Genomic DNA, 19,600 nt, shown 5'->3' with positions numbered 1-19,600 from the left:
GTCACAGAAATAGGTTTGGTAGAAACTCTGGGCAGCAGCTTCCTCTTGAGCAACATTTTGTAACAAAGTGTACAGTATCTGTAAACCTGAAATACAATTAAACAAGAGCAAAACACTTTATAAGATGTTAAATATATGAATGCTTTTTAAGATCAAAAGTAAAATGGAAATATTTTAAGATGCCATTCACTAAACACGAAAAATAAAAACAGCAAACTCCCAGATGAAATTAACGATTTGATTAAGCAAACATTGTTCTTAAGTATAAATGGTTACTAAAAAATACAGCACTTCTGCACATAAACAAGTAATGGGATCAAACTTAACTGGGTTAGGAACTTACCATAACTGTAGATGCTGACAGTATATTCAACTGCTGCAGTCACTACACTTGGGATTCTTTCTGTAGGAGTCCTAGGGCTGGTACAACTTTCAAAGCTACACCTTCTGCGCACTCACTTCCTAAGGATGTCAGTGATATAATTATTCACTGTTACAGCAGTAACTTCTGGGAAGACACCCGAGAATATGGACCAGGTTACTAAGACAGAAGAACTTGGGTGATGGCTGTGGAACAGCCTTCCCTGGCCCTGGATGCCAAAACCAAATTCAAATGTTTGCAGAAAAAGTGAAGAGAAGACAAGTTGCTCTTTCCACCATGGACTGTGTACTGACCTCCTAAGGAATGTAATAGTTGTGGCTGCTACTGCTTTAGTGGAATAGGCTTTGACATTTTGACATGGCTGAGCACAGACTTTTCATGGAAGAGGAAGCAAAAACAAATACAGTGAATAAAGACCTTATCAAATGGCTTACTAACAGGTTTTCTCTTCCAAACTCTTGCAACAGAGACAAATAATCAGATTTTCTGATTTCTTTGACTTTGTCTAAACAAAATTATAGTTGCCTACATATTCAAAGAATATAAGGCAACAGTCTAATTCAAAAATAGTTATGTCACCATCTTATGTACAAGAGGAGAGTTAGTACATACAGTAAAGCATGACTATGAAAAACGAAAGGATGCTTTGCACATTAAGGATTGTAATAAACATTTCTAGCAAAAGTGACATATCAAAAACAGTCTTCCGAGAAAGACAGCTGAGGGAGTAGAAGCTGCTGATTCAAATGGTGCAACTCCTATATCTCAAAATGCTCTCTTCCACACCAATGGAAGCCTTTCTTCACCATGTTCAGGGTGCCCACAAAAGGATTTCCTCTAGTGGAGGAACACAGGATAAGTCATCCACGGTACCAGACTCATTGCAAAAGGGGGATGGTACATGGCTCACATATGCCAACACATCAGTATCAGAATGCCCTACCTAGGCAGGGTCTGCCCTTCTCTTCATAGATGGAATCACTGGCACATTTGGAATTTCCAATGCTTGCAGGTTTTCAAAAAGCTCAAGAAATCCTGGCCTGACTGGAAAGGATTTTTTGAAGATTCCTGGGTTTGTGGGTTTCGTTGAGTAACTACATGCTTTATGCCAGGTACTGAGCGCCAGTTTGTGGACATGGATAGGCATTCCACACTTTAATCCAGTCTCTGGGAATCTCCTTGCGGGCTAACAATGAAAGAATTCTGCCCTCCCCTTTGCTGACTACACAGGCAATGGCTGCGGTGGCCAGACAACAATCAGCATGCCACTTCTGATCCAAGATGACATGTCTAAACCTTATGGCATGTCACGGTGGCCTTCAAAGGGATTATATGCTAGTGGTCTTAGCCAGAAACAACTTTAAGGATGGAGGACTGTGAACACACATCACCGATCAGTGTCACCAACTCCCCTTAGACTGCCACTGGTTTCCCAAATCATCATCTTGGGGCACTTCTCCAATTGCTTGCATTTCTCATGTAGGCCTTGGCTGATTGAGCCTTCTTTATGACCAAAGCATTCATGGAGACTTTACCATGTAGACTGTCCTCAAGGCAAGTTTGGCACAATATGGACAACCATCCACATCATGCCCTAGGCCTAGACAAAACCGATTTGCAGGGGAATACTTGTGCGGAATCGCTAAAAAAGAAGTTATGTACTCACCATAACGTTTCATATGAGTTGTTCATCTCGCCTTCATTCTTTACTGATGGGTTCGGAGCTGATCCTCGGCACCAACTTGGCCAATTTCAAAAGCTCAAGGTCTTCAACCAGCGCGTGGCCAACTCCCTATCCTGTGATGCACCCTCATCTTCCTTCAGATCGTTTGCTGCGTGACTACTTAGTAGTATAAATATGTCACTCAGAGAGTTGGATAAGAAACAAAGCACTCTATACAGACCTCAAGTATACTGGATGGGGGTTGGAGGGTGGGACGTAAGAATGAAGTCGAGATGAACTCCTCACATGGAACGTTATGGTGAGTACATAACTTCTTTATATGAAGTTGTTCTATCTCGCCACTCATTCTTTATTGATGGGTAGCGTCCCAAGCACCATTTTCTCGGGTGGCTCACAGGAGTATATTCCTCAGAACTGTGGAACCAAAGGAGGCCCTGTCCCTCGAGGCCTTGTCTACTTTGTAATAAGTGATAAAGGTATAAGGTGTTGACCAGGTAGCTGCTGCACAAATGGAGTCTAATGGTAACTTTGCAGAAATGGCTAATGAGGTTGAAATAGCTCTAGTAGAGTGGGCCTTTACTTTTTGTTGCAAGGGGGCATTTTGTGAAGTATAAATGAAGGAAATGCAATCTGATAGCCACCTTGACAAGGTTACTTTTGTCACTGAGGCACCCTTCTTTGACTCTGAAAAAGAAAATAATAGTTGATCCATTGACCTGAATTGTTTCATTTTGTCTAGATAAAATCGTAGTTGTCTACGAACATCAAGTTTGTGCATGTGTTCCATCCTATTTGTGTACTGGGGAAAGAAAACTGGCAACTCAACAGATTGGTTAAGATTTGCCTCTGAACAAACGTTTGGTAAAAAATATGGATTAGTTCTGAGCGAAACTCTGTCATTATGGAAAATTAGATAAGGAGATTTGATGGTTAGGGCTTGCAGCTCAGAAATCCACCATGCAGAAGTAATGGCTATCAGAAAAATAGTCTTCTATGAAAGGAATTTCAAAGAACAGGACGACTCTGGTTCGAAAGGGGGTGGTATGATTCTGGACAGAACAAAATTTAGATTCCATGGCATGGCTGGAGCTTTGATTGGTGGCCTCAAATGAATGGCACCTTTAAGAAAGGCTTTAGCAAGTTGATGCGACATGACATTAGAGCCTTGAAAACCAAAATGAAAATTTGACATCACTGTTAATTGAACTCTGATGGTAGCTGCAGCCACTCCTTTGTTGAAAAGTTTAGCAAGGAATTCCAATATAGATGGGATCGGTGCTAGGTAAAGATCAGCATCATTCTGAGAGGCCCATAAAAAAAATCTCTTCCATTTGCTAAGATATAACTTTCCGGTAGATGATTTATGACAGGATGTTATAATATGTTGGGCCTCAGTTGAGAGGTTGTAAATCCTGGCTATTGTGGGAACTGGAGCAGCCTAGCTGTCAGTTTGAGGGAATGAAGTGAAGGATGAAGTGCCCCCGATGAATGGGTCAACAGATCCGGAACTGGATCCAGGGTTCTTCCAAAAGATGAGGCTGGAGGAAGGAAAACCAAATTTGCAGAGGCCAGTAAGGGGCTATTAATATCATGGTCTTTCCCAGTAGTTTTGCTTTCTGTAATACCTTGGGAATCAGAAGGAAGGGGGGAAATGCATAAAGGAGACCAAGGGGCCAATTGTGCACCAGTGCATCCCTTGGGGCTTCACCCAGCTGGGGAATTAGGGCAAAGTAGCTGCTGCATTTCGTGTTTGTTGGGGTTGCAAAAAGATCGCAGCAAAGCTGGCCCCACCTGCAGAAAATCCTTTCCGCTACTTATTGCATTAGGGACCACTCGTGAGACAGTAAGATTGCCCTGCTCAGCTTGTCTGCTATCACATTGGATTTCCCCAGGATGTGCTTTGCTAAAAGAAAGCGCTGGGAGGAGATTGCCCACTGCCATACTCTCATGGGCTCTCGACACAGGGGGTAAGATTTGGTTACTCCTTGTTTGTTGATGTACCAGACCACTGACATGTTGTCCGTCTGAATTGCAATTGTTCCCAGACGTAGACAGTCTTAAAAGGATTGCAATGCTAGTACCACCACCGTCATCTCCAGGACATTTATATGCAGATGAACCTCGTGTTTCTTCCACGTGCCTTGGGCTGTTCTTCCCTGAAAATGCCCCCCCACCAATCAAGGAAGCATCTGTAGTCACCGTGGCTATGAGACTGGGTAGAACGAATGGACGTCCCTCAGATACATGTTGAGACGTCAGCCACCATTGAAGGTCCTTCTTGCACGCATTCGTTATGACAATTTGATGTGACATTGGAAGTTCCTGAAAGGACCATTGAGAGAATAGGAGCCATTGGAGAATTTGCATATGCATTCGGGCGAGGAGAATAGCAATGGTTGCTGCTGCCATCGATCCTAGCAATTGGAGTACCATTGAGACTGGGGCTTTTTTTCTCGGAAGCAGGTCTGATACTTGTTCTCGTAAAAGAGAGAAATTCTTTCTGGATACAGACTTAATGTCATAGAAAAAGAAGTTATGTACTCACCATAACGTTCCATGTGAGTTGTTTATCTTGCCTTTATTCTCACTGATGGGTTCGGAGCCGATCCTTGGCTCAGACACGGCCAATAGCAAAGCTCAAGGTTTGCCAGTAGCTCGAAACCAAGTCCCTTATCCCATGATGCACTGCTGGAATTACCTCAGATCTTTTTTGCTGCGTGTATATAAACCCCTGTAAGGGGAGCACTCCCGAAGAAGGAAGAAGTATTGAACAACCAGGATGATACTAGCCTCTAGGTCAACTGTCAGCCAGGAGAGGGATGGAGGGAGGGACGTGAGAATAAAGGCGAGATAAACAACTCACATGGAACGTTATGGTGAGTACATAACTTCTTTATGTGAAGTTGTTAAATCTCGCCGTTTATTCTCACTGATGGGTAGCGTCCCTAGCACCCGCAATCCTGGGTGGCTCACGGGAGTACATTTTTCAGAACCATGGAACCCAAAGAAGACCTGTCCCTGGAAGCCTTATCGACTTTGTAATGAGTGATAAAGGTACGAGGCTTAAACCAAGTGGCTGCAGCACAAATGTTGTTAAGGGTCAATTTTAGCTTGAAAGGCAGAAGACGTAGAAATGGCTCTGGTTGAATGAGCCTTTGCTTTGTGTGGCAAAGGTATGTTAGCATTTGCATGAACAAATGAGATACAATCAGATAACCATTTTGAAAGGGTTGTTTTAGCCACTGGTCTACCTTTTCTGGCCTCCGAAAAGGATACAAAGAGTTGATCTGATTTTCTAATATCCTTAGTTCTATCAAGATAAAATCTGAGCTGTCTGTGTACGTCAAGTTTGTGCAGCATGTATTCCAATTTGTTGGAATGGTTGGGGAAAAAAGACTGGCAACTCAATGACCTGATTGATATTGGACTCAGAACAGACTTTAGGCAAAAAGGAGGGGTTTGTTCTGAGAAACACTCTATCAGCCTAGAAAATCATATAAGGAGGTCTGATAGATAATGCTTGAAGTTCTGACACACTGCGGGCAGAAGTAATGGCCACTAGAAAAATAGTTTTCCAGGACAAAAATTTGAGATCACAAGATGATGCTGGTTCAAAGGGAGGAAGAATTATTTGAGACAGCATAAAATTCAAATTCCAGGGAGAAAAAGGGATTTTGACAGGAGGTCTCATGTGAAAAACAACTTTGAGAAAAACCTTAGATAACTTATGGGCCATAATATTTAACCCATCGAATCCAAGGTGGAAATTTGATATGGCGGCTAACTGAACCCGAACTGTGGCAGTTGCTGCTCCTTCCTTAAAAATTATTGTTAAAACTCTAAAATGGACGACAAAGGAGCTCGGAAAGGGTCAATTTTTTGTATACTGGCCTAAATGGAGAACCTTTTCCACTTACTGCAATATAGTTTTCTGGTGGATGGCTTATGAGAAGACAATAGAATTTGTCTTGTTTCATCTGAGTGTGAAGGAAGCCTGGCTATTTGGGGAAGTGGATCAGCCAAGCAGTCAGCTTTAGAGACTGCAACGAAGGATGGAGGTCCCCTGACGGGTGTGTCAGGAGGTCTGGAACTGGGTCCAGAATCCATGGATCCTCCTGCAGATGATGATGAAGAAAAGGGAACCAAATTTGTCGAGGCCAATGGGGAGCTATGAGGATAACAGTCCTTCCCAGCGATTTTGCTTTCTGTAAAAACCTGGGTATCAATGAAATTGGAGGGAATGCATATAGGAGACCCGGAGGCCAATCGTGTACGAGTGCTTCTATCGGGGGATGTCCCGGAGGTGGTATTAAGGCAAAGTAGCTTCTGCATTTGGTATTGATGTGACTGGCAAAGACGTCGCAGCAAAACTGGCCCCATTTGCGGAAAATCAATTCCGCAACGTGTTGGTTGAGAGACCACTCGTGAGGCAACAGGACTGCCCTGCTCAGCTTGTCAGCTATCATGTTGGATTCCCCCGGGATGTGTGTTGCTAACAGAAAACTCTGGGATGACACAGCCCATTGCCATACCCTGAGGGCTTCTTGACAAAGGGGATAAGACTTGGTTCTGACCTGTTTGTTCAAGTACCAGACCACTGACATGTCTGTCTGAATTGCAATTATCCCTAGAGGAAGAGAGTCCTGGAAGTACTGCAACGCCAGAAGTACTGCTCTCAACTCCAGAACATTGATATGCAGATGTGACTCTTGATCCATCCATGTGCCTTGGGCAGTCTTTCCCTGAAAATGCCCCCCTCCCCACCCTATCAGGGAAGCGTCTGTGGTCTCAGTGGCTACTGGGGGGGGGGGCACACACAAAGGGTCTTCCTATTGTGACATGAAGAGACGTCAACCACCACAGAAGGTCTCTCTTGCAAGAATTTGTGATGAGAATCATATGGTTCATTGGTAATTTCTGGTAAGACCACTGAGCGAACAGGAGCCACTGAAGAATTCACATTTGCATCCTTGCAAGTGGAATGGCTAGAATTGCTGCCGCCATCAAACCTAGTACCGTCAAAACCTCTGCAGCTGTAGCTCTGTTCTTTGACACCAATGAGTTGGCGAAGAAGTGAGACCCTTTTGACTGGAAGACGTAGAGTGGTGGTTGAGGTATCTAACTCTGCTCCTATAAAGACGGTATGCTGCGATGGCGACAAGGCAGACTTTTTGAAGTTGACTGTAATACCTAAGTGGTGGCAGAGTGTCAGAGTAGATTGTGTTGCCTGAATCAATTAATGCCTGGTGGTAGCGGTGAGGAGCCAATCCTCTAGATATGGAAACACCTGGAATCCTAGACGCCTCAGGTGAGCCGTGACCACTGCTATGCATTTGGTGAACACTCTGGGGGCTGTAGTGAGATCAAAGGGCAGGGCTCGAAACTGGTAGTGATTGGCTCCCAGCCAGAAACACAGGTGATCTCTGGAGCGTCTGTTCATCTTTATGTGGTAGTACGCATCCTTGAGATCGATGGAGCACATCCAATCGCCTTTCCCTAGAAAGGCCTCAAGCGTGACCATTCGGAACTTCTCTTTTTTTACAAACTGGTTGAGTCTGCTGAGGTCCAAGATAGGTCTCCAGTCCCTGTTTTCTTTGGAACCAAAAAGAATCTTGAGTAAGTTCCGAATCCAACTTGGTCTGCTGGGACTGGCAGGATGACTCTTTTTTTCTAAGAACTTGCGGACCTCTATAGGTGCTTGTTCCCTGAGACTGGGCGGAACATCCGGGATTCTGTTTACAGGAGTGGGAGGGGAAGAGAACGGTATGAAATACCCTCTGTAAATGATGCTTTGTACCCAGGTATTGGACGTTATGCTTAGCCAGACTTCTGGGTACAAAGATAAGCGACCCCCGACTGCCTCCAGAGCTGGGTCTCCTTTCAGGAGCGCTGGTAGGGCTGACCAGAGAACTGGCCTCTGTCACCCTGCTGTTGCAGACCCCCCTTGTTGCACAGTGGCGTCTTCCAGTATACCCCCTCCTCTGCCTCTAGAGGGGGTTTCTCCACGTGTGTCCTGAAAGGCACCCTGTGCTTTTTGGAACCACATCTTTCTAGGGCCCATGGGATAGGGCCGAGTAGGGGTAGAAAAACTGACTCCAATGGCAGACAGAGTCTTGCCTTTCTGCTCACACCTGGTTAGAGTTTCCTTTACCTTGGGCACAAACAGGGATGAGCCATCAAATGGAGTGTTGATAAAGGAAGACTTGAAAGGCTCCACAAAGGAACAGACACGGATCCAGGCTTGTCTACTCAGAGCAATGCCTGAACTAGCGGCTCTACTCGACCCATCAGCTGCATAAGATATGCGACGCATGGACGAGTTCACAATCAAGTTTAGGGTAGTGAGCTGTGTGTTAACTTTGTCGGCAACCCCTGCAGCTACCGTACCCTGGAGAGCATCTCCGAGCTCTTTCAAATCTCTTTATAGTCTTGTAAAATGGGTTAAATAGTTCAGTGATCAAAGGGAAAAGGTCGCTGAACTAAACATGTGTTTCCCATATCTATCTATGTTCCTAGAATCTCTGTTAGGAGGATGGATAAATGAGGATGTCTCAGACGTTTCCTTTTTGGTGGCTGCAGCCACCACCATGGCATCAACAGGCACTCCCTTAGTCAAAAAGGCTTTGTCCACTGGGGCAGAGATTAACTTATTTGGCTTCAAAGGGACAGGTTCCATGGCCTCTGGAGACTCCCACGCCTTACGAGAGATCAGCTCCATGAGCTCATCGTAAGGCGGAGACACCCAAAAAGTGGAAGGTTGAGACCCGAAAGCCTTCAAGAGCACTGATTCGTCTTCAGTAGGGCTTTTGGAATGCCAACCGCCCCTCTGATTAAGGATCTCTAATATCTCCGCAAAGGAGATATCCTCAGAGGGGGATTGAGGGGACCCTTCAGACTTATCCAAGTCAGTGTCAGATATCAAAGACTCCTGTGGGGAGTCCAAGTGCCTCCTCTTGCACAGTCTCTTCCTGGGTACCTCTCCTCAGTGGTGGGATCTGGGGAGGTCTCAGAAGAGCAGGGGGTGCCTATGGGGCTACTTGAGGCTCAGGGTCTCTACGCTTGGGTGGACCAGTAAAAGCAGGAGTGGACACAGGCACTTGAGAGGAGGAGGAGGAAGTTAGACCTGATGCTGATGATGTCTTTGGAGACAGGACTCTCCTCTAAGCATCAAATGCAACATGGCTCCAACGAGAAGGGGTAGAGGGATCCGAAGGGACCGTCCGATCCTCCCGCACAGAGGCCATGGGCTCCGAGCCCAAGGTAGGAGCCGAAGCCCCGAGAGGAAGAGTCGGCACCGACAAATCGGTACGACTATCCTCCCCGGACCAGACAGGAGAGTGTCGGCTCCTAGAGTCCCCGGTTGGCGCCGAGGACATCCGAGTAGATGGCACCGATAACACCGGTGCAGGTCTCAGCTTCACAGGCTCGACAACCATCAGGTCGGGCTCCTTCGGCTCCAAAAGTCCAGTACAGCTCAGAGGAGGAGTAGTCAAGTCCGGGTTAATGGTCTTCGGCTCTGACGAAGGCGTCGGAGCCAACAACAATTTGATAAGGCCTGGTGCCTGTAAAAGCTTCTGCACCAACCGTTCCATATCCATATCCGAGAGGCTGACACAAGACTTTGAGGAGTGCACCGAGGGTGCTGATTGGAGCAGAGGAGATGAGGGAATCTCAGAGACCGGCTCTAAAGCTGTGAGCTGGCTCCAAACAGAAGGGACATTCGGTTTCGAGAATAGTGGAACCGATGACCCTACACCCTCCATTTTTTTTTTAGCCTTTTTCGATGCTTTCGAGTCACCTGAAGACTTGGAAGATTTTGAGAATCTACTAGCACCATCCTGGTCACCCAGCACTTCGGAGAAGGGTGCTGAAGTAAACCCCTATCCACTAATTTCCTCTTTCTCTGTAAAAGTACCCTGGAAGAGAAGGAGTGACAGATAACACAAAGAGTCTTGGAGGTGTTTAGCACCCAGACAATAAACACATTGAGCATGCCCGTCAATGACTGACATTTTTTGAAGCCAGATTTAGGATGTGGTTTCTCTTTCTCGTCAGACATCTCAATTATCAATTTAAACAATTTTAAACAATTGAAACAACACACACAAAAAATTATCTACCAAAGTACTCCTAAGAATGTGGTTAAATACAAGGCCAACACTATAGAAAAACACAAGCCAACACAGGGCACTTATCTAAATCTAAGTCTAAAACTATAGAGATTATATATATATATACATATATATATATATATATATATATATATATATATATATATATACACATATATATATATATATATATATATATATATATATATATATACACACACACATATATATGTTGTTGTGTCTTGCGGCTTATCCCGGTCAGGGGTCGCCACAGCGGAACTCCGGTCCGCTAATGTTTGGTAGTGGATTTTTTACGTGCCGAGTTACCAGCCCTGATGCACAACCTTCAACGAAGGCACACCCATTCACGCATGCCTCCACACAGAAGATGCTCTAGCTGAGAATCGAACGGGACAACGTCTTGCTGTGAGGCGACAACGCTACCGCAGCACCACTTCTTAATAGTGTGTGTAAATATATATATATATATATATATATATATATATATATATATATATATATATATATACATACACACACACACATATATACTATTAACAAGTCAAGAAAAACAAGTTTTTAAACTTGCAAATAGATGAATCTATCGATTAATAATGGTTTGAGCTATCTGGAACACAGAGATCTGTGCTGCGGCAAACTAGATCTGAGGTAATTCCAGCAGTGCATCATGGGATAAGAGGCTTGGTCTCGAGCTACTGGCAAACCTTGAGCTTTGCTATCGGCCGTGTCAGAGCCGAGGATCGGCTCCGAACCCATCAGTGAGACTAAACGGCGAGATTTAACAACTTCACATACTGTGTTTAGTTTTGCTCCTATGAATTTGGTCTGTTGCTATGGTGATAAGGCAGATTCTTTTGAGTTGATGGTAATCTCCAATTGATTGCATAGGTGTAAGGTTGTGTCCCTCGCATGAATGAGTTGATGCATGGTGGTGGCAGTGAGGAGCCAGTCATCTAGATTTGGAAACACCTGGAATCCCAACTGTCTCAAGTGAGTGGTGATTACTGCCATACATTTGGTGAACACTCTGGGGGCTGTAGTGAGACCAAAGGGCAGAGTGCAAAACTGATAATGGCTGGCTCCCAGCCAGAAGAGTAGATGATCCCTGGATGGTCTGTCCATTTTTATGTGGTAGTATGCATCCTGAAGATCTATAGAGCACATCCAACTCACTTTCCCCAGAAAGTTAAGTATTGCCTGAAGCGTGAAAGTACAGTTGTGTACACTTACCATAAATGTAGATGTTTGAGTGTATTCACTGTTGCAGTCATTACATTTGGGTAATCTGCTGGCAGGTTGCCCTAAGTTGGCCTGAATAACAAAGTCACGGGTCCTGCGTCGGTTGCTGTCTCCTCTTCCCTGACGTCAGGTCGTCAGGGGTATAAAACATGCAGCCGACGCCATTTTATTCAGTTTTTCTTGCCGGTGCCTGAAGCAGAAGCAGTTCGCAAGTGCTGGTCGGCAGACTCCTGAAATTTTCGCATTCGAGTTTCAGAACAGAAGTCTTCAACTAAAGCTAAGTACCCCATTGGGGAAATGTTTTCTTGCTCCTTACCAATGCCAGTAAAAGTTAATAATTGCATTACTTGTGGGAAGCAAATACCTCATAAGGATTTTCATTTGTACTGTATTCCTTGCCTAGGCCCAGATCATAATGTGCCTTGCTGTTAGTTTTGTGTTAGATTTAACCAAGGCACTATTAAGCGTCTGTATATTTTTGCTTCAAAATATTTTGGATCCAGATTTAATTACCCTGAAATGTCGTCGGTTAGCAATCCGACTACTGGAGTTTGGATTTGGACCTCTAAGGCTGCTAGGTCCTTGTGACTGGGTGGAACGGCTGGTATTTTCTTTATTAGAGGGGGTGGGGTGGCAAAGGGAATAGAGTATCCTCTGGATATTATGCTTTGTACCCAGCTGTCTTATTTTTAGCCAGGTGTCTAGGTACAAAGATAGGCGTCCCCCAACTGCCTCCAGAGATGGACAGTCGGGCCTCCTCCCAGGAGCGCTGATGGGCTTGCCAAAGAACTACTCTCTGTTGCCCTGGTTCTGCGGACCCTCTCTGCCGGGTGGACGGCATCTTCCATTATTACCCCCTCCTCTGCCTCTAGAGGGGGTGTCACCACGAGTGTTTTGGAAAAATCCTTGAGACTTTCGGAACTATATCTTTCCACCTCCCCTCCCTTTGGGGTAAGGTCTGTTTGGGTTGGAAAAACATACACCGACAGCAGACAAGGTCTTTCAGTCTTTCTCACTACTGTTAAGTTTCATTAACCATAAGTCTGAAAAGAGACGAACCATCAAAGGGGATGTTAATGAAGGAAGACTTAAAGGGTTCCGCAAAGGAACATAAGTGCATTCAGGAATGTCTCCAGAGAGTGATTCCTGTACCCACTGCTCTGCTCATACCATCAGCTGCATAAGACAACAGATGCACGGAAGAGTTCACTATCGAATTAAGAGTGGAGAGCTCGGAAGTTACTTTGTCCGAAAAACCCGCAGCTACTGAATCCTGTAGGATATCTCCTAACTCATTCAGGAGATCCCTTTGCAATCTGGTAAAATGTGTGAGGTAGTTCAGCGATCGAAAGACAAAGGCCGCAGAACTGAACATACGCTTCCCGTATCTGTCCATAATCCTAGATTCCCTATTAGGAGGATGAACTTAAGAAGTCTCCGATAATTCCTTCTTAGTGGCTGCTGCCACCACCATAGCATCAACCGGAACTCCTTTGGTAATGTAAAGTCTGTCTTGTGGGCTGGTAATAGACTTGTTAGGCCTCCTAGGGACAGGCTCCGTGGTGTCTGGGGACTCCCACGCCAGAGTAATTACAGCAACTCATCGAAGGGTGGAGACACCCAAGAGGTGGAGGGTTGAGATCTGAAAGCCTTCAGAACTGACTCATCATCAGAAGAGTTAAGGGATTCCCAGCCACCCCTCTGTTTAAGAATCTCTAGGATATCTGCAAAGGAGATATCTTCTGAGGGGGACCCTGGGGACCATTCTGACTCATCTAAGTCAGTATCCGAAGTGCGCGACTCCTGTGGGGAGTTCAAATGCTTCCTCTTGCAGAGTCTCTCTTCCTAGGCAGAGTCTCTCTTCCTAGGCACTTCTTCAGTGGGGGCTTCTGGTGAGGTCTCGGAAGAACATGGCTCAACCAATGGAGCTTCCTGAGGCTCAGGTTCTCTACACTTCAAAGGAGAGTGTGATGAAGAGGCAGACACCGGTGCTTTCAGGGAGGGAGCAGACAAAGCTCTCCTCATAACTTTGAAGCCCCCTTGGTCCCGACAAGAAGAATCCCTCAGATACGAAGATCTGATGGAAATTGTCTGTGCTGGTACAAAGGGCTCTGAGCCAGAGGTTGGGGCCGAGGTCCCGCGAGGTCAAGTTGGTCCGACTATCCTACCCTGACCCGTTTCGGCCCAGAGATTCCTCAGTCAGCGCCGAGGGTATCCAGGCAGTTAGGGCCGACAAACCTATAGGTGTTGGACCCGAAGGGTCCATAATCATCAGTTCCGCACTCTGCGGCTCCAAAACGCCCATGCAAGTCGGAGGAGGAATAGAAGATGTAGGAGGAACCAAGATCGGCTCCGAAGCCCCCTGGGTCGGTGCTGATAAAATTTTTGCTAGCGTCGGTATCTATAGGAGCTTCTTCACCACATGGTCCACATCCAGATCAGACAGTCTACTTGAAGACCGTGAGGAATGTGACGAGGCCACAGATTGTAGTATAGGAGACTTTAAGGTTGGAGATACCGGCTCCGAACCATAACGACAGTCGGTTCCGAAGGCTGTGGAACTGATGTCGATGCTTTACTGGAAGCTGACTTTGATGTAGATGGAGATTTTGACGGCTCAGTCTTCTTTGAGTGATTGTCTGGCTTATCCAAAGATTACTGAAAAGATGATTTAAGAAGACCTTTATCCATCAACTTTCTCTTCCTCTCATACAACAGTCTTGAGCTGAAGGAGTGGCATATAGAGCAGCTTTCTTGCAGGTGAACCTCACCCAAGCAGTAAACACATTCAATATGTCTGTATGTTATGGACATCTTTTGCCCACATTTAGTGCACTTCTTAAAGCCAGACTTGGCTTTCTCTTTCGCCTGGTGAGACATCTTCCACAAGCAATTCACACAACAACTATTCAAGCCTTGTAATAAAAGGGCTTAAACTAATGAAAAAACACAGAAATTATTTATACGCCCTGTGTAAAAAGAAAGGCTGCAATTGCACTCTAACACACCACGCTAACACTAGTAAGACATAGAAACCTAATAGCCTAAAAATACGGCCACTACTTTACTAAATAGGAAGAAAATGTAAGTATATGCCCTGTAAAAAAGAAAGGGCTAAACACACACTCTAATACAGAACCTCTGTGCCCTATGAAAAACTACGGGCTAACACTATTAAACACTCTAATTATGCTATATCATCTATCTATATGCTCTACGAAAGAGCTAACACACACTTTAAACTAATAGAAGAATTAAAGGGCCTAAAAGAAAACCGTGTCCACTAATTCCTCTTAAACACACTAACTATGCCTATTCAACAGAGATAGGGAGAACAGAAGGCCTAACCACAAAAAATGTCCTTAAAAGACTAAATATCTAATCCAAAAGTAACTGTAAGCACAAGCCTACACCTCTAACTACTAATAATGCTAATTTACTAGGGTGGGAGACTGGCATAATGGTTAAGGTGTTTACCTTACAGACACAAGGTGCAGGGTTTGATCCTCACAGGGGGTAATTGGCTAGGCTTAAAATGGCCTACAAGGGCAGTTAGCCTAGTACTAATCTATGACCCTATGACTAAAGCTATAATATATTGAAGAAGAAAAGTATTCACTGGCCAGAGCTGGTGAACGTCTGATCAAGCTGCAACAGCAAACGAGATCTGAGGGAAGATCAGGGTGCATCATGGGATAGGGAGTTGGCCTCGAGCTGCTTGAAGACCTTGAGCTTTTGCAGTTGGCTGAGTCGGAGCAGAGGATCGGCTCCAAACCAATCAGTAAAGAATGAACGTTGAGATAGGACAACTTCACATCAATTATTTCCTTTTTATATTTCTCTACTAGAAAACTCAATCTCACTTTCAGACACCTATCAAAGTATAAAGCGAAGTAAAAAAACTTCCCTGAAACTTAACTGTGACTCTGCAAGCAGGCCAACAAGTTGGACTGATAAAGCTTTGTATGCCATGCAATGATGATATTAACTGTGGCAAGAAATATCTAAAGACTGTGGTGGCTGATGTCCCTTTTATATCACCAATGCTCCAACATCCAAAAGAGAGGGAGGTGGCAGACGCCAATGTAAGTAGAGTTTTGAAGTCAGTACCAGTATTGGGCTCCAGCATGAAGGAATCCAGAAAGTGATGACTGGAATGGGGAATATTACAATGAGCATCGATTATGATCTAATTTGCTGCTACTTTGCTTATTTTGAAAAAATGGAAGCAAACTAATGTATGTTCTTATCGTATTGGCTGATCAGGTTAAGACCCTCCTTGACTGGTCTTTGGATGGGTTTATACAATCACCATATGGCAAAAAAGTTCCACTTTCAAGTACACATAACTGTACATATTCTTGTGACAAGGATACAGAGTTTGGATCTTTTTGCCCTTACTGCGTAACCTTGAGCAATTCACTTAACCACAGTATGCTTTGCGGCAATTGGGAATTTGGCCTACGCTACTTAACATGTCTATACGTTGTTACTAGGCTAACTACCTCTAGGGACCTTACAAGCCTAGCCATGCATCTCAAACTATTTGGGTCCAGAGTATCATGGGTATCAATAAGGAAAGGTCATGTTAATAGGGAGGTAAGGATTTATAGGGGGAGGTGTTAGTTGGATAATACTTTTATTATTGATTGCCTCTGACAATAAGGGCATGGGGACCAGACTGAGGGTACATTTACAATTCCCATCCAACTATCAAGGTTTTGTTTGACTATGGTCAGGTATAAACTCAGTTTTACATGAATGAGGACACTATTACATAGGGCGGGGATCCTTGGGACACACATCACTCCAGCACATTCTGTTTATATCACAAAGTTAAGATCCCGGGATCAAGTATTTCTGAGGCTGCTTGTTTTGCACATGTGCGACAGATCTGTCAGGGCAGGGTCTGAGGAACCACTGTAAGCCAGGCAAAAATCCCTTTTCAGAAGCCTGTAGGAAAATGAATATAAAGACAGCTTTTAGATGATCAGTGTAGGACGGGCTAGTCATGTCCTGAATTCTCCCAGCAAGAAACCTTTACAGGCGTTCCAACTGTTGCAACTGTCTGATTAAACACATACCAAACGGCACTATATTCAATTACAGGTCTGACAAGGGCCAAGCAGAGCAGCACTAACTTCCTAGGACCTGGATGCAATACTCTTACCTGTAAGTTGGAAAACACAGAATGATTTTCTTACTATCTTAGCAACACTCTCCCATGTTGGTGAGTATCAGATCCAGTATTTTTGATCCTCTGGTTGGAGCGTTCTCTGTGTTCCAGTTTAGTTAAGATTCGTGAGACTCTAGGGGCATAAATGGTGAATGTAGCTAGCCATCACATGGTGAGGGATCTTACCTATGCTGACTTAGACATGGATGAGCTCCATGGTATCACCCGGTTTAAGCAACCTAGAGGTATGTTTTTTGCTAACAGAGACACTTCCACCTTTGGTCCCCCATCTGTGCTGGGGGTTTAAATGTGTGGAAGAATATGTAGTCTTGCACTGCCACAGTACTTTCTACGGCTTTAAACTATGTCTTAGTCATGACACAGATGCCAACACTTTTCAGAGTGAGGAGGGCATGAAGGGGGTGGAGTTTTTTGTTTAGGCTCCTAGCATTAACACCGTAAGGTTGCTTGGGGACATTTTGACTGTGTTGGCAGTTTTGCCTTTTTGGCATTCCCTAAACAAGGCTCTAAGGGGGTGGATAAAGTTTTAGCCACTATCTGAAAGTCTTTGGGGAAAGGGGGAGGGGACGTGTGACCAGGTGCAGCCCACCCTTGGCAAAGCAATGTGGTCTGTTGACCATACAAAGACATTTCAAGCACAGGTATTAATGTCCTCCTAGCCTGCCAATATAGCAAAACACTTGCTCCCATAATTAAGTGTCCAGGCTGTTCTTAAAAATAACTAGTACTTGCTTTAATGTAATTTGGTAGTTTGTTCCATGCATCAGCTGCTCTCTCAGATAATCAATTAGAACACTTCCCATTCCTATAAAATCTTTTACATAGGCTGTCCGATGATTCTCTAGTACTTTTTGATAACCGCAAACATTTCCTGAGATACCTGTCTGTAAATGCCCTACATACCTGAATAAGATCTCCTCTTAGATATCTATGACAAAGACTGTACAAGTTCAGATATTTTAGTCTTTCATAACTTAAATTTTCACATCCATGGATGCCCCTTGGTACATTTCTACTGTACTCTTTCCAGTTTACTCATGCTTGTTTTCTTATAAGTTTTCCATGCTATGTCATACTCAAATTTGGGTCCAATATAACTAACAATAAGTTAATTTCTGATTTCCTAGACTTTATAAATCTTTTTTATACAACCTATAGTTCTAGTACCATCACTAACCGATTGGTGGATATGATCATAAAAACTCAAAAGCTGGAAATACCCATATACCCAGATCCTTAAACAAATCTGCAGTACAATCACTGCATGCTGTCCTCCCATGCTGACAGATATTGGATGTCCCAGAGTGACACCAGAAACTAAGCCAATTATTAAAATTGACCACTATGTTTATAACAGTAGCAACACCCTTGAAGGTAGAATGCTGCTCAATGCAAGACTCATACCCATCTATGACAGATATTCCAAGAGATCCATTAAGTCTTGTCACATAGTCTAGTGAGCCAAGTCTCAGGTCATTTACACCCATATGGACTATGACAGAATCATATTGATACCTGGGGTGCAGTGACTTGACTGCGTGTGCGACACTGCAGATCCTGGTTCCACACAGGCAGCTAACCATTACCTTCTCATCTATCCTGGCAAGTGGTGCATCTGTGTATTGCACAATGGAGTCACTAATGACAGGAGTATTAAATATTCTTGCATTATGGGCTTTGCTCTTGGGAGAGCAATGGGTGTAAGCATAGATGTTTGGTGTTGCTTTTTGTGTGTGTGGTGAGTAGTGTATATGAGTTCTGTACTGTGGGTATTCCTGACGACCTTTTCTGTATGCAAGATTTTTCTCTCAAGAAAGTTGTGCATTTAGATCCCTCACATTTAAAAGTTATGTACTCACCATAACTAGGCATCTATGTAGCCCATTTTCATTCTTCCTCAACCCATGGTTTGGAACCGATCCGTGGATCCAACTTGACCACACACTCTAGATTTTGGCTCCAACTCTCGAGCTCCTCCCCTACCCATATCATCTTAGTCCAGCCCCATAAACTCAGAGTTTCTCATCATTAGGCCCATATAGTTAGAAACAGGGATAGCAGATAGAGAAAAGAAAAGGCTCAAACTCAGAAATGTTGGTTACAAAACACAGTCCTACAGGTCTCTCCGGAAAGTTGAAGGATGGGGGATGGATGGGAGGGGAAGTTGAGGAAGAATGAAAATGGACAAAACAGATGCCTAGTTACAGTGAGTACATAACTTTTCCATCTGATGTTGTCCTTTTCCTTCTTCCTCAACCCCAACTAAGCTGGTCATGGGTGGCCCTCATGAAGTACTGCCGAACTAAAGCCAGATCTGTTTCTAGAAATAATACCAATTTGTAACAAGTAACAAAGGTATCAGCATTGCACCATGTGGCTGCTGTGCAAAAAACAACAGATGTTCTAACTTCTAGACCAAAAAGGAAATGAAACTGCCATGGATCTGGTTGAATGAGCCTTGGGTGGTTTGGGTAAGGCCATGTCTTGTTGAGAATAAATCCAAGAAATACAGTCTGTAATCCAGTTGGCTCGAGTGAGTTTGGAATCTGAGAACCCAGGTCCTTTTGGTAAAAAGGAAACAAACAGTTGATCTGTTTTCTCCTGTGAAAATAAAATTGTAATTGTCTATGTACTTCAAGGAGATGAAGCATGTATTCTCCTTTATTTGAAAAACTTGGAAAGTAAATGAATGGACTGATTAATGTAATTTTCAGAAGCTACTTTGGGTAAAAAGGAAGGGTTTACCCAACAAGGTAACCCTATCTTTATGGAAAATAATGTAAGCAGTATTTGAGGAAAGAGCCTGGAGTTCAGATATCCCCTCTGTGGAAGTAACTGTTACCAAGAAAACTGTTTTCCAAGAAAGGAATGTTAAATCACTTTTAGTTGAAGGTTCAAAGGGTTTCTGAGTTAGAGTTTATAAGCACAACTGTGAGATTACAAGGAGGCGAAGGACCCTTTATTGG

General features: G+C 44.1%; 1 protein-coding gene across 3 annotated transcripts in view; it reads right to left on the bottom strand.

Moving 5' to 3' along the window:
* Positions 1–19,600, bottom strand: part of XPO1 (exportin 1) — a 1,770,162-nt gene that overhangs the window by 49,445 nt on the left and 1,701,117 nt on the right. For all 3 annotated transcript variants that reach the window (XM_044061196.1, XM_044061203.1, XM_044061211.1), the window contains exon 21: positions 1–86. This exon is cut by the window's left edge and continues 49 nt beyond it. In XM_044061196.1, coding sequence (XP_043917131.1) covers positions 1–86 — 86 coding nt within the window. The remainder of the gene's footprint in view (positions 87–19,600) is intronic.

The sequence above is a fragment of the Protopterus annectens genome, chromosome 1.part0 (genome assembly GCF_019279795.1).
Source record: "Protopterus annectens isolate FY-2018-M chromosome 1.part0, PAN1.0, whole genome shotgun sequence".
NCBI classification, from domain to species: domain Eukaryota; kingdom Metazoa; phylum Chordata; order Ceratodontiformes; family Protopteridae; genus Protopterus; species Protopterus annectens.
This window is presented reverse-complemented; position numbering and strand designations above follow the sequence as displayed.